The sequence below is a fragment of the Anomaloglossus baeobatrachus genome, chromosome 6 (genome assembly GCF_048569485.1).
Source record: "Anomaloglossus baeobatrachus isolate aAnoBae1 chromosome 6, aAnoBae1.hap1, whole genome shotgun sequence".
Lineage (NCBI taxonomy): Eukaryota > Metazoa > Chordata > Amphibia > Anura > Aromobatidae > Anomaloglossus > Anomaloglossus baeobatrachus.
In genome coordinates, this window is record NC_134358.1 from 211028910 (window position 1) to 211043443 (window position 14534).

General features: G+C 41.0%; 1 protein-coding gene across 2 annotated transcripts in view; it reads left to right on the forward strand.

Annotated features, from left to right (window-relative positions):
* The window catches only part of ATP9B (ATPase phospholipid transporting 9B (putative)), a 441649-nt gene that overhangs the window by 414291 nt on the left and 12824 nt on the right, over positions 1–14534 (forward strand). For both annotated transcript variants that reach the window (XM_075314650.1, XM_075314649.1), the window contains exons 23-27: positions 78–142; positions 951–1106; positions 2925–2989; positions 3654–3762; positions 8085–8142. In XM_075314650.1, coding sequence (XP_075170765.1) covers positions 78–142; positions 951–1106; positions 2925–2989; positions 3654–3762; positions 8085–8142 — 453 coding nt within the window. The remainder of the gene's footprint in view (positions 1–77; positions 143–950; positions 1107–2924; positions 2990–3653; positions 3763–8084; positions 8143–14534) is intronic.

Below are 14534 nucleotides of genomic sequence, written 5' to 3' on the forward strand. Positions count from 1 at the left end.
TGTCCACTGTTGGAATATTGGTGTTTGGGGTGTTTTTCAGCTTTCTTTTTGCTATAACTATATATTTGTTTATTCAGGAGATGGAGGTAATGATGTAAGCATGATCCAAGCAGCGGACTGTGGCATTGGGATAGAGGGAAAGGTAAGATTTAAGTAATTAAATGCACGTTTTCGTTTTTTCCATATGAGATGCTAACTTGGAGAAATTTTAAAGCTGTAATTTATGTCTCTTGACCATCAACCCAATGTAATTTATTTTTCTCATAGAGAAGTATTAGATCAAGTGTCTAAAATGTGAATAGGAAGATTAGGTTCATCAGTGATGGCAACCAGTTTTTATCTTCATATATAAAATATAAATACTGAGCCATCAGGCCACTGACTAAACACGTTTGCCTTGCTTTTATATAGCAGGCTTTGAGCCTTCTGCACCTCAAAACAAAAACCATTGTCCATATTATTTGTCATAGTGATGATGATGAGTCTCACACAGGTTGCCAGTACTTGCTTTTCAGGCTACGAGCCAAGATATGAGAACAACACAACTGTTTCCTAACAAAGCTCAGTAGATAGCCCAAATCCTGGACTGCCCTGTGTAGGGTGGAGGCTTCCATTTTCTCCTCCAAAGGCCATGACCAATCCTATTTTTGACATTAAGTCATCATCTTTGTATCTACCGTAGTCCAATATATATTGATAATAGTGCAAATACCCTACTTAGTGTTTACTTGGCACCAAGGTGCGTCTAGATAATTATAAAATACTACATTTGCTAACACAGATCCCCATCCACCATAGTGGATTAATTTCAGACAAAAATATTTGCTTTTGGCCGAGGTTAGAATGAAAGTATTGCAAAAGAAACCTGTGGTAATGTACTTGTAGGTCTTCTGAAGTCTTAACATATGTATTACCTTTTGTAACACTTCATTTTGATATTTCTCTTCTAGGAGGGGAAACAAGCTTCTCTTGCAGCTGATTTTTCTATAACCCAGTTTAAAAACATTGGCAGATTACTAATGGTGCATGGTCGAAACAGCTATAAAAGATCTGCGGCATTGGGGCAATTTGTCATCCACAGAGGCCTTATTATTTCCACTATGCAGGTAACTTGCATGTGTTTTTCTGATACAAATGTCGGAAGCCCCTTCTGTAAGATGTACAGATAAATGCCGAGTAAACCTCATGTCAAACTAGGCAGGAAAGAGATTGCACAACCCCCCATTTTAGAAAGGATCATCTATGACTTACCATATTTTTCAGATTATGAAATGCATAGTACCATAAGATGCACCTAGGTTTTAGAATAGGAAGAGAGAAAAAAAATTGAAAGAAAAAATGTTGTCATGATGCACTGTTGTGGGGGGAGGATCTGCTGCTTACACTGTTATAGGGATAATATCCCCTAATTCGGTACTAATGTCCTCCATCCTGGGCCCCTTTTGAGGTATATATGTTCCACGTCCTTCGCCTACCCTGTTATATATGATCCCCATCCTGAGCCCATCCTCTGGTATATATGTACCCATCCTGATACATCTAGCCATATTCCTGGGACGATCCTGGGTTATATATTTCCCATCTTGGGCCCATTTTGCTAAACAAGTCCTTAATCCTGGTATATATGATCCTCATCCTGAGATATATAATCCCCATCATGGACCCATCCTAGTGCATATGCCTCCCATCACACCAAACACATAAAAAATAAACAAATCTACTAACCTTCCATTTGCTCCTCCAGCGCGTGGTATCCTCTTCTGATGCCAGCAACTGACTTGAGCATGTAAGCGGCACAGCGCATGCCGTCAGTGCCATGCTTAACCAGTTATGTCAGCTGCCGAAATATTAACTGCTCCCCACACTGAGGTTTATGGATATGGGAAGTAGTAAATATTCATTCTCTTTAATAGTGGGCACACATGATCACCCAGCCTCTGGCATATTGCAGCGACTGGGTGATCACGTGTACCCGTTATTAAAGAAAATCAATATTCACTGCTTCCCACACCCATAATCCCGCCTGCCTTTCAGCTCCGGCTTCAGTGCCAAGAGGAGGGAGGGATTATGGGCGTGGGGAGCAGTGAATATTAATTTTTATTATTGGGCACAAAGCCCCAAGTCCTGCCTTATGTGACCTTCCCCCTGCAAACAACTCCTCCCCCACAGCCATAGCCAGGTACAGTACATCCAAACTATAAGATGCACCTCCCACTTGCCTCCAAAATATTTGGAACAAAAGTGTGTTTTATATAAAAAAAATTACAGTATATATTGATGACCTATCCTTAGGATATATCTTTAATATCAGGTTGATACCGAATATCCTGACCAATTAATTGAGGCACCTGAGATAATCTGCAGAGCCGTGCTGCTTCACCTCTGTATATACACTGTGTACATCTGGCCACAGCGGGAGCTGCAAACAGCTGACTGGTGGGAGAGATGGGCGTTCAAAACCACTTGTTCTGATATTGATGACTTACCCTAAGTCATCAAATTACAAATCTTGGAAAAACCCCTTTCACTGTTCTATGATTTTTTGCTAAATCAAAATATGGCTAAAATACATGGCATGCACAAATTTATTTGCTTGTACTTAGATTTGCCAAGTGTAAAAAGTGATATGGCTCAGACGAGTCATAACATTTCCAAGCTTACTAAAGACATTGTCTCCTCTTTTGGCGTACATGGGTGTGCATATACACTCATCAGGAAATGGCTAAATCTTCCCTGATGTCTCCAGTGAATGTCTGTTTTGTGGTTTTTTACTAGTGCGCTTGTATATGATCTCATCTATCTTATTCAGTTTCATCTCATTTTAAATATTGACCATCTTGTAAAATATTAGTTAGGTAACAGTCCGTGACTTCTAGTTGATCATGGTAAATTTACTCATTTTTCATTTCTCGCTTCCTTTTAAGGCTGTGTTTTCCTCAGTCTTCTATTTCGCATCTGTTCCTTTGTACCAGGGATTCCTAATGGTAGGGTAAGTTAAAACTAGTATTTAGTTGGTGACAACTTGGTAACAAAACTATTTTTGTTTGATTACATCAGGGCCAAGATCAGTTGGTTGCCTTTTAATTATGTCTAAAGGAAAATGTTATAATTAGTTTTTCCCATATTATTCATGCACTAATAGTTAACATGGTGAGGGAGCAAAAAATAATGTCCTCGAAAAAAACAACAGATATTTTCAGGCAAATGAAAGTAATTGACACTGGAGGGGTTCTATTCAGCTGTGTATCCAACCCAGGTACATGGTGGTTTTCTCATTGACAGTAATGATGAAGCAGCCAAGTAACAGGCATGTGAACGACTGATGGAAGAGTCGTGAAATAATCATTTGCCGTACATGTTTGTGTAGTAATTGTATCTCATCAGGAATGTTGGAGAAATGCGGTAATTCATAAATTGCATCTTACCCCCTCAGTTCTCCTTGCTGCCTCCCCAGCAGGGTTCCTCTGTCGCGTGGATACACCATGACATATGTTCTGTTTTCAAGCCTTAGATTGTATAGCGTGCTCTATATTTACTATTCTTGTGACCATGGCCACTACTTCTTTAGTCTTATTACCACATATATTAAACCTATTAGTGTTTGGTTCCATTTTTTAAATTTTTTTTTGTTTGTTTGTTTGTTTTTGTCCAAGGTATGCAACCATCTATACAATGTTTCCAGTTTTCTCATTAGTCCTGGATCAAGATGTGAAGCCTGAAACAGCATTGCTGTACCCAGAGCTTTATAAAGACCTCACAAAGGTGAGTGGTTTTAGGTTTTCTAACAATCCCTGCCTCTCATGACATTCCCATTACAATGGTAATGGAAGAATAAAACATTAAAGAAGCCCTGCCAGGTTGTTTTTTTTTACTAAATCTGTGTGGATGTGGTGTAGTGTGTGTGTTAATATACTCCCCTATCCAGTGTCCAGCGGTGTTCCGGGCCTTGTCCTTTTCGAAGTGACGTCACTGCTTTTTAAGGTCTCCAAATCACAGTGTGTGATCCAGAAGTAGCTTTTATAATGTAAGCCTTTGAAGGGTCAGAACAAGGTACCATATGCTTACATTGTTAGAGAAATTTCCCACTCACGCATACAACATGACATCACACAGAAGAGGAGCAGAACAGCGCTGGATATCGGCAAACACAGTAGGTGAGCTATTAACACACACTATTTTTTGAAGGAAAGAAAAAACAGTTCCCAGGAGGGCTTCTTTAATATAAAACTTTCATCTTTATGTCATTATGATAGCTAACAGATCATAGTTGTGTACATAGGGTCAATACACAATAAAAAAAAATTGGCCAAAGAAATAACTACTAATAAAACATAAAAATGATAAAATCTAATATATAATAGAAGAAATTATATGAAATAAGAACAGGCTTTTAACGAGACTGTCCACTACACTATTTCTTTATTTATTTTAATAATTATTGCTGTTATGTGCCACTAACTACATCTATAATTTTATTTTAGCAGCATTTACCTTTTATCATGCTTTCCCTTGTTGCTGGCTGCAGCTTTAATGCATACATAGATAATTTGGTAGAGGCTAAATCGCAGTGGGCTAAAGAACCTATGCTGACATCATGCCCGGGTAGATGATAGAGTGTCATGTGATAGGGGTGTGTTCAAAATGCAGCCCGATGTTTCCAGACAGAATAAACATTATTTTTTTAAGTCTACGTGGTCATAGAGTTGTTTATAATAGAAGCGGGAGTCTGGGGGTAAGACCCCCAGTCAGGGGAGTGCATGATTATAATGGATGAGAGGAAACATCGCCATGCCCACCAGCCAAGCTGGTCACACCCACTAACCTGGACCAGGTCCCTCTGTGCATTGGGATTTAGCCACAACCTAGATAGTTTCCTCCCTCCTGACTTCCTGTCATCTATTCCTACAAGTTCCATTATGCATTGCACTGGCCTGTAAGCCGACACCTATCACAGCCACCCATACCCCACCATTTTCACTCTGCAGCTGTCTATTGCCTGTGATGCAGTGCGAGCACCGATTGCTGATATCACTATCAAACACCAGCACTGCACACAGCCAGGACAGTAAAGTTTTTATCGGTTATCCTTACTAACAAAGTATATACTAGACTGTGTACGGTGAAATGTGTCAGTAAGGAGAACAGAGAAGAGATATATTGCCGTGGCTGTGTGCAGTGCTTGGTGCACTGCTGCTATTCTACTGTTATAGATATGCATATATTTATATGCAACTAGAACAAGACCGAAGAGGCAGCCCTGGACCTGGAGAGCGGAGAAACCTAGAGCTAGAAATATCTTTTAATAAAATTATGCTTACCTCTTCCACCTGGGCTGTTCAGCCACTCATGTTGTCTGCCAGTCCTAAGACCTATAGGTATCTGTATACAGAAAATCTGCGTGGAGCCCATTGAATTCACCCGATTTGAGTGAAATTGTGCACAGCCGTCTTTAACATTAGACTAAAAGTACTGTAATCCCCCCCCCTCCGTCACGAGAATTGTCCCATTGAATTTAGGATCTATAGAGATAAAGGAGAAAATGGGTGTCTGTGTGTTGAATACAGAACCACAATTTTTGCCCAAAAGGCCTTAAGGAATAAAAGTGGCGGCGCCCAAAGAGTCACTCTTAAAGAGGTGGCAACCTGATCATTCGCTCTAAAGGCTGTAACTATAGCAACAACTGTCAGCAACCAGTACACAAGTAACTGGGGCCTCATTTATGAACATTGCCTCACAATAAAAACATTCTGTTTGCCTATATCCATTGCAAAAGTAACTGGGGCCTCATTTATGAAGATTGCCTCACAGTAAAAAACATAAAAGTAACTGGGGCCTCATTTATAAGAATTGCATCACAGTAAGATCGTGCTAGTTGCCTATGGTGACTAAAGAAGTAACTGGAGCCTCATTTATGAAGATTGCTTCACAGCAAAATCACTTTGGCTGTCTAAAGCCACTGCAGAAGTTATTGGGGTTTCATTTATGAGAACTGCTTCACAGTAAGATCATTCTGGTTGCTTATAGCCACTGCAGAAGCAACTGGTACATTATTTATAAAGATTGCCTCACAGTAAGATCATTCCGGTTGCCTATAGCAACTACAGTATAGCTTTCAGCATTGAAGCTGCTGACACAGTTTTTGCCCAAATGTTCTTAAAAGGGCAGCAACCAAATAGGTACTTCATTAAACTAAGTGACCCCACCTGAGGTAAGGTTACCTGCGGTCACAGGTAGAGGACCATGGGAACCTCCCAGCGTACCTAACCTGAGTGGTCACTGCTGATCATGGCTCAGTCTTTGCCTGCAGTTACAGCATGCGGACATATTCCATGATCACGCCCTGTAATTTCAGATATAGCAGAGCTGAATCGTCGTGGGACCTTGTTGGACCTGCAGGGGTGTTTTGGGGGTTAATAAAATGGTGAAAAGGGTGTTTTTTTGTCTTTTATCCCAAATAAAGTATTTTTTCAGTGTTTGTCTTTATTTCTTTTCACTTACAGATTGGTATTGGGGAGTCTCATAAACGCATTTCATTACTAATCTAGGGCTTAGTGGCAGCTGTGGGCTGCCATTAACCCCTTATTACCCCGATTGCCACCGCACCAGGGCAATCGGGAAGCGCTGGGTAAAGTCCTGGGATTGGTGCATCTAATGGATGCAACAATCCTGGGCAGCTGCAAGCTGTTATTTTTAGGCTGAGGGGCTCCCAATAACCATGAGTCTCCCCAGCCTGAGAATATCAGCCCCCAGCTGTCGGTCTTTATGATGGTTGGATATCAAAAATGGATGGGAGGACTACATGCCATTTTTTTAAAATTATTTATTTAACCAACTAAAAAAAAGGCGCATGCAGTTCCTGGTAGTTTAATACACAGCCCAGATAAGCACACTGCTGGGGGCTGCAGCCTGTAGCCATATGCTTTTTTTGTTTGTGCTGGGTATCATAACATTGGGGGACCCTACGCCAATTTTTTTATTTTTATTTTTACTGTACGATATAGACCTGCAGACAGGGTCTGTGATTGCAATTGTCAGACACGCTTTTACTCAGGGTCTGACTGCAACCAATCACAGATGCAAATGGTCAGGAATAGCAGTGAATATGCATGAGCCTATTGACCAGCCCCAGAAGAAGAATGAGAAGCCACGCGAGCAGTTGCATGTGCGCCGGAGGCTCTGTAAGTATAGCGGTGCTTTATTTTTTTTATTTTTTTTTATTACCCAAGTGCTGCATCCGGATCATTAGCCGGAATTCCATGAGAAGTCCAGGCCTGAGCCGAGCACTTGGGTATGTTTGAAACCGTGCGGATCCAGACTTTTACAGTGCAGCTCCGCCCATCACTAAAGGACACTAAAGAAAAAATAATTGCAGATAAATTATGGGTTTGAAGTCAACAATAACACTTACAAAGGTAATATTGGATAGGTCAGTGTAAAACTTTATGCAAGAGATATATCCTGGCAATATTCACTATATAATTGCACTGAAACTCAGCTGTTATTGATATGCAGATAAGGATTGCAAGTGTACTGGTAGACATATCAGTGCACTTGCAGTCTATGGCACCACTTTGCTCTTCCAGGCCAGTGGCACCTGTGCTTCTTAATTGACATCACATACAAAGGCTCTTCTGTATAACGTCACTTTTGCTTTCTACTGTTAATTAAGAAGTAGGGAGTTTTACCAGCCTTTCAAAAAGCAGAGAGGAGCCATGGACTTCAAGTGCACTGATGTACCCACAAGTGCACTTGCAAACCTAATTTTTAAATTGATAACAGCTAAATTTCAGGGTAACGGCAATATTTTACACTAAGTTGGTGTATGTTACGGAAAAGTTCCTTTTCAATATTTTTGCTTTGAAGCTTGATTTTCTCTACATTTCTGAGTGGCTTTTAACAGTTTTATCCACATCCTTTCTGTATTCAATTTATATCCAGTACATATGATAAGAAATCAAATATTTTTCTTACTGTATTTTAAGTCATAAGTTGTAGAGTATGAAATCTAAGACGAACTTCCGAATGAACCATTTACTTGTTTTAGGTAATACCATTTATTTAACTTTACCATTCTTTCTTCACAGGGAAGATCTTTGTCTTTTAAAACCTTCCTCATCTGGGTTTTAATCAGCGTATACCAAGGTAAGAAGGGCTCATTCAGCTAGGCGATAGGATTGTTGTCTGTCTTGAGTGTTTTTCCTTCAGGTTTGCTTCCGCCAGCTTAAAATTTTATCAACAGTCATATATTGCTTTCTTTTTATCAGGTAAATCGATAGTCCGGCAGTACCCCTTGCCAACTTGCAATGCATGATGGGTGATTGTTATTTGTATTGATGCATGTCACCTGAAATTAGTGCTGTTTTAATTACAGCTTAATCCTTAAAAATATTAACATTTTGTTCTTGCATTGCATTCAGTTCTGCCAGTCTAGATATTAGGAGCAATAAGGAGCAGAGGGCAGGAAAAAAGTATTCTGTTGGCAAAGTGCACATATTCCTTTCTTGTTTACAATATAGAAAGCCTGTTATACCCGCCTGTGGCATCACTGCAATATACTGCCAGACTGCCCATGATTATTACTGCTGATTCTAAGGAGAAGAGCATTTTTAAGCAGTTTATTGATAGGCAATCTGTCAGTAAGATCACCCCTCCTGAGCCTTCTATATAAATTTGTAGGTCATAGGAAGCTGAATAAAATGATACCTGGATATCTGTGATCTGATGTCTTATTCCAGAGAAGTCCACATTTTTGTTTATATGCAAACGAGCTGTTCCAGGCTATGGATCTGGCCACTGATCTGCATGAGTTTTTGCCTCCAGAGCTTATTTTTAATAAAACGGGGATATACCAGTGTGAGACATGTAAATAACAAAGGACAGTAAAACTGAACTATGTCTTCTTACAAACACATGTAATGCGGCTCTCGCAGCTCTGCTGTATTGCAACAATGTTGCAACACTGTCTGCCTGTAATGAGGAGCTGGAAAGAGAAATTGCGCAAAAAAAGGTGTTATCCAATTAAAATTAAAGGAGAAACAACTCAGAGAGGCTCACCTTGTGCAGTTGTGCAGGTCACATCCACCATCATAAAAATGCCTGAAGGCCACTGCAGAACCCACGTGGAGATACAAACAATGGAAGGAAGAAAAGGGTTAAACTCCTGTGCAGCCAAACCAGTCCAGATAATGTAGATAAAATATGATTTATTGGTCAACGCGTTTTAAAGCCCTTAGAGGCTTCTTCATCAGATTAAATGATTGTCCTGATGAAGAAGCCTCTGAGGGCTTTAAAACGCATTGATCAATAAATCATATTTTATCTACATCATCTGGACTGGTTTGGCGGCGCAGGAGATTAACCCTTTTCTTCCTTCTATTGTTTGTAACACTGTCTGCCTGTGAGTTGCAAGCTGAAGCCCTGGAGGAACTTGCAGATGTGTCAGTTATAATCACGCACAGCGCTGCAGTGAGATCAGGAGAGCAGACAGCGGCCATCACTCTGTTTAAGTTTCCTTCCATTTATAATAAGCTCTAGATGCAGATTCTCATGCAGATCAGTGCCCAATCCTTGGTCCTGGAACAGCTCATTTCATGTATTTCTCTGGAATAAAACATCAGATATCATATATCAAGGTATCACTTGTGCTATACAAACCAGTATATCAGCACTGCTCTGTATAGCTGAAGTCATTATTTTCTATGAATGCCGGTTCACAGCTGACACCTGGCTGTTTTAATAACCCATCGATATCCCGCAATCTCATCAAGGGCTTGCCTTTGGGAGTAGGGAAAAACGCGCTCTCCCTGCGAACGCTTTTTAAGGCCTGTTTCACATGTCAGTGATTCTGGTACATATGTGACCGTTTTTATATGTACCAGAATCATGGACATGCGCAGACCCATTAAGATCAATGGGTCTTTGCACACATCAGTGATTTCTCACTGACCGTGTCTCCGTACGGCATACACGAGTGTCTGTGATTTCTGCACGGAGACATGTCCGTTTTTTTCTGCCATCACTGATGTCCTACGGACCACACTATGGTGTGATCATAAAACACGTACCAGAAAAACACGTTCATTGAAAATAAAAAGCTTTTTGAACTCACCCGTCTCAACGACGCGGTCTGTGGCCGCTGCTCTCTGCTGCTGCCAAGTCGGCTAATTATTCTCATACATAACCAGTTATGCACTGCACAGCCGACCCGGAAGTAGCTGCAGAGGTGAGAGACACAGCGGCCGGAGACCGCATCCGGGAAACTTCAGCACCACGGACAGCAGTAGCGGGGACAGATGAGTTTACCTCCATGTGCTATCACGGATCACTGATCAAGGATAGCATATGTAGAACCCACATGTAGAACACACGGAGAGACATATGTGTTTTTAACACGTCAGTGGAAAAACGTCTGTGTTTTTCACTGACGTGTGTAACAGGCGTAATCCTGCTATCAGAGATTGACAGCATGATTTAACTGGTTAACACCCGTTGGCAGATCTCCAATCCACCCACAGCTGTTAAGGGGCCTACGATTGCTGATTAAATTAGCTGTCATGTGCAGGGAAAGATACGGGCTTGGCCTACAAGCCCACATCAAAAGAAGGTACACGACAAAGGAAGGGACACAACATATGAGGAAAATAAATATTTGATACTGCCAATTTTTCAAGTTTTGCCACCCACAAAGAATGGGGAGGTCTGTAATTTTTATTGTAGGTACACTTCAACTGTGAAAGACAGAATCCCCCCAAAGAATCCAGATAAACACTTTGAATTATTTTTAAATAATTAATTTGCATTTTATTACATTAAATAAGTATTTGATCATCTACCAACCAGCAAGAGTTCCGACTCTCACAGACCTGTTATTTTTTTTTCCATAAGACGCCCTTTTACTCTGCTCTTATTACCTGTATTAATTGCACCTGTTTGAACTCCTTATCTGTATAAAAGACACCTGTCTATACACTCAGTCAATCATACTCCAACTTCTTCACTATGACCAAGACCAAAGAGCTTATTAAGGACACTAAAGATAAAATTGTAGACCTGCACAAGCTGGAATGGGTTACATGACAATTGACAAGCAGCCTGGTGAGAAGGCAACAACTGTTGACACAATTATTAGAAGATGGAAGAAACATGATGACTGTCAATCTTACTCGGTCTGGGATTCCATGCAAGATCTCGCCTTGTGGGGTAATTATGATTCTGAGAAAGGTCAGGAATCAGCCCAGAACTACACAAGAGCACCTAGTCAATGGCCTGAAGAGACCACAGTCTCAAACATTACAGTTAGTAACACACTACGTCATCATGGATTAAAATCTTGCAAGGCATGCAAGGTCCTCCTGCTCACGCCAGCACATATCCAGTCTCGTTTGAAGTTTGCCAATGACCATCTGGATAATCCAGAGGAGGCATGCAAGAAGGTCAAGTAATCAGATGACACCAAAATAGAACTTTTTGGTATTAACTCCACTAACCGTGTTTGGAGGAAGAAGAAGGGTGAGTACAACCTCAAGAACACCATGAAGCATAGGGTTAAAATATGATACTTTGGGGTACTTTTCTCCAAAGGGGACAGGACGGCTGCACCGTATTGAAGGGAGGATGGATGGGATCATGTATTGCGAGATTTTGGCCAACAACCTCCTTCCGTCAGTAGGAGCATTAAAGATTGGTCATGGCTGGCTTTTCAAGTATGCCAATGACTCGAAAAACACAGCCAGGGCAGCTAAGAAATGGCACTGTAAGTAGCATTTCAAAGTCCTGGAGTAGCCTAGCCCATCTCCATACCTGAATGCAATAGAAAATCTTTGGAGGGAGCTGAAACTCAATGTTGCCCAGTGACAGCCCCGAAACCTGAAAGATTTGGAGAAGATCTGTATGGAGGAGTGGGCCAAAACACCTGCTATAGTGTGTGTCAAGAACTACAGGAAACGTCTGACCTCTGTAATTTCAAACAAAGGTTTCTGTACCAAAAATTAGGATCTGTTTTTCTATTGTCTCAAATACTTATTTTATGCAATAAAATGCAAATTAATTATTTAAAAATAATATAATGTTATTTTCTGTATTGAAGGGGCGATTCTGTCACAACTGAAGTGTACCTATGATAAAAATTACAGACCTGTCCATTATTTGGAGGTGGGAAAAACATGAAAAATCATCAGCATATCAGATACTTATTTTCCTCACTGTATGTCGTGAAGGGGTTAATATTTCATTTTATTACTTTTTTTATTTTTTTTTTAAACAACCATTATAACAGTATGACATAGAGATTTAACTGAAACTTAGTGGCATCTCTTAAAGAGTTACAATATTACAGTTTCAGCTAATAAAGGTCATTATTATTGATGTGAGAACCCGGACTGTAAAACTCCAGATCCACACGGTTTCAAACTTACTCGAGTGCTGGACCTGGATGTTAATCCGGATCCGGCAACTTGTGAAATAAAAAAAATAAAGGAAAAATAAAGGAAATAAGTATGAAGCAAGCCCTTCATACTTACCCAGCCTCCGGCGAGGCTGTGCACTGCTTCCGCGGCCGCTTATTAGCCTCATGCATATGCACTGCTTTCCCTGCCCACCAGCGTCTGTGATTGCTTGCAGTCAGACGTGTCCCCAGCCTGTGTGACAGCATCTGCCTGCAACCAATCACGGGCACTGTCTGCGGTTCTATATCGTACAGTAACAATAAATAAAATATTTGGCATACGGTCCCCCATATTATGTTACCCAGCACAGATAAAGCATGCAGCTACAGGCTGCAGCCTGAGCCATGCACTTATCCTTGCTGTGTATCCAAACAAAAGAAACCGCATTTAGCTTTTTAAAAAAAAAAAAATATTTAAAAAAAAAAAATTTAAATAAATAAATTTAAAAGACCAGCATGCGGTCCCTCCAATTTTGAAACTTAGCCAAGATTAAGGCTGACAGCTGAGGGTTGATATTGTCAGGCTGGGGAGACTCATGCTTATTTGGCTGCCCCCAGCCTAAAAATAGCAGCCTGCAGCTGACCAGAATTGTCACATCCATTAGATGCGACAATCCCAGCACTTTACCTGACTCATCCCGATTGCCCTGCTGCAGTGGCAATTAGAGTAATAAGGGATTAATAACAGTTCACGGCTGCCACTAAACCCTAGATTAGTAATGCAGAGGGTCTATGAGATCCCCCATTACTAATCTGTAAGTGAAAGTACATAAACACAAACACTGAAAAAATCCTTTATTTGAAATAAAATACAAAAAAACACCCTCTTTCACGCCTTTATTAACCCCAAAACCACCCCTGCAAGTCCGACATAATCCACACAAGGTCCCACGACGATTCCAGCTCTGTTACATATCTGAAGTCACAGTGCCTGATCATGGAACATGACCGCCTGCTGCGTACTTCAGGCAGAGGCTGAGCTGCGTGTTCAGCAGTGACATCACTCATGTTATTTATGGTCACAGTTGGAGGTTCCCACGGTCCTGCACCTGTGACTGCAGGTAACCTGACCTGAGGTGACCTCAGTAAAGTCAATGACCTCACCTCAGGTGAGATTTGCATCTCCTGGTTGAAAACCGTGTTCTTTTTGCCAAGAGATGTAGATTTGGTTTTGAAATTTTTACACTATTTTCCTGCACCCAATCTACACCTCCTGGCAAAAACCGCATCACTACCGCATCATACCGCATGCGGTTTTGAAGAGGTTTTTGCCAGGCGGTGTAGATTGGGTGCATGAATATGGTGTGAAAAATTCATCACCAAATCTACATTTCATGGCCCAAAAATGCAAAAAATAAAGGTTTTGACACAATTTCGGTGCAGTTTTCTCCCAGGAGGTTCAAATTTGGTGGTGAAATGTCTGCACCAGACACTCAGGGTTGGGATGCATCTGATTACAGACGCCGGTGGGCAGGGAAATCAGTGCATAAGCATGAAGGCTAACGCACGGCCCCGAAGTGAATGGGCAGCCGCGGGAACAGTTACAGCCACGCCTGAGCCTCAGTAAGTATAGCGTGCTTGCTCCTGTCCCAATATCACTTCTACCACCAGTTTTAATTGCAGGATTCTGATACCCATAGAGTTATATGGGGACCGGCATCTGGCCCGGAGCCAGATTTTTTCTTTTTTTAAATCTGGTTGGACCTGCCGGTCCCGGTTATCTACGAGTCTGCCCATCACTAGTTGTTATACATTTTTTGTTTCTTAACTTAATACTAATGAGGCGCTACAGCTCCATATTACTTCCTGCTGCCAATGTAAATATTGCTTGGGGGCGGGTCTCTGGCAGGATGGAGACCATTGCATATAATATGTGCATCGTTTACCAGTCTTTTCATAACTGATTGATTTATTTTAATGGTATTAGGAAAGATTTTGGAAATCTTTTTTTCTCCCGTCATGACTGATCATTCATTCTCAAAATTCACAGATAAAATCTGTCATCAGTGAATACCGACTGGCAGTTGCTGAACTTACAACCGAGTATCTGCCTCCTCTTCTTCTTTCCATAGAATTTTATAAGCACCAACTG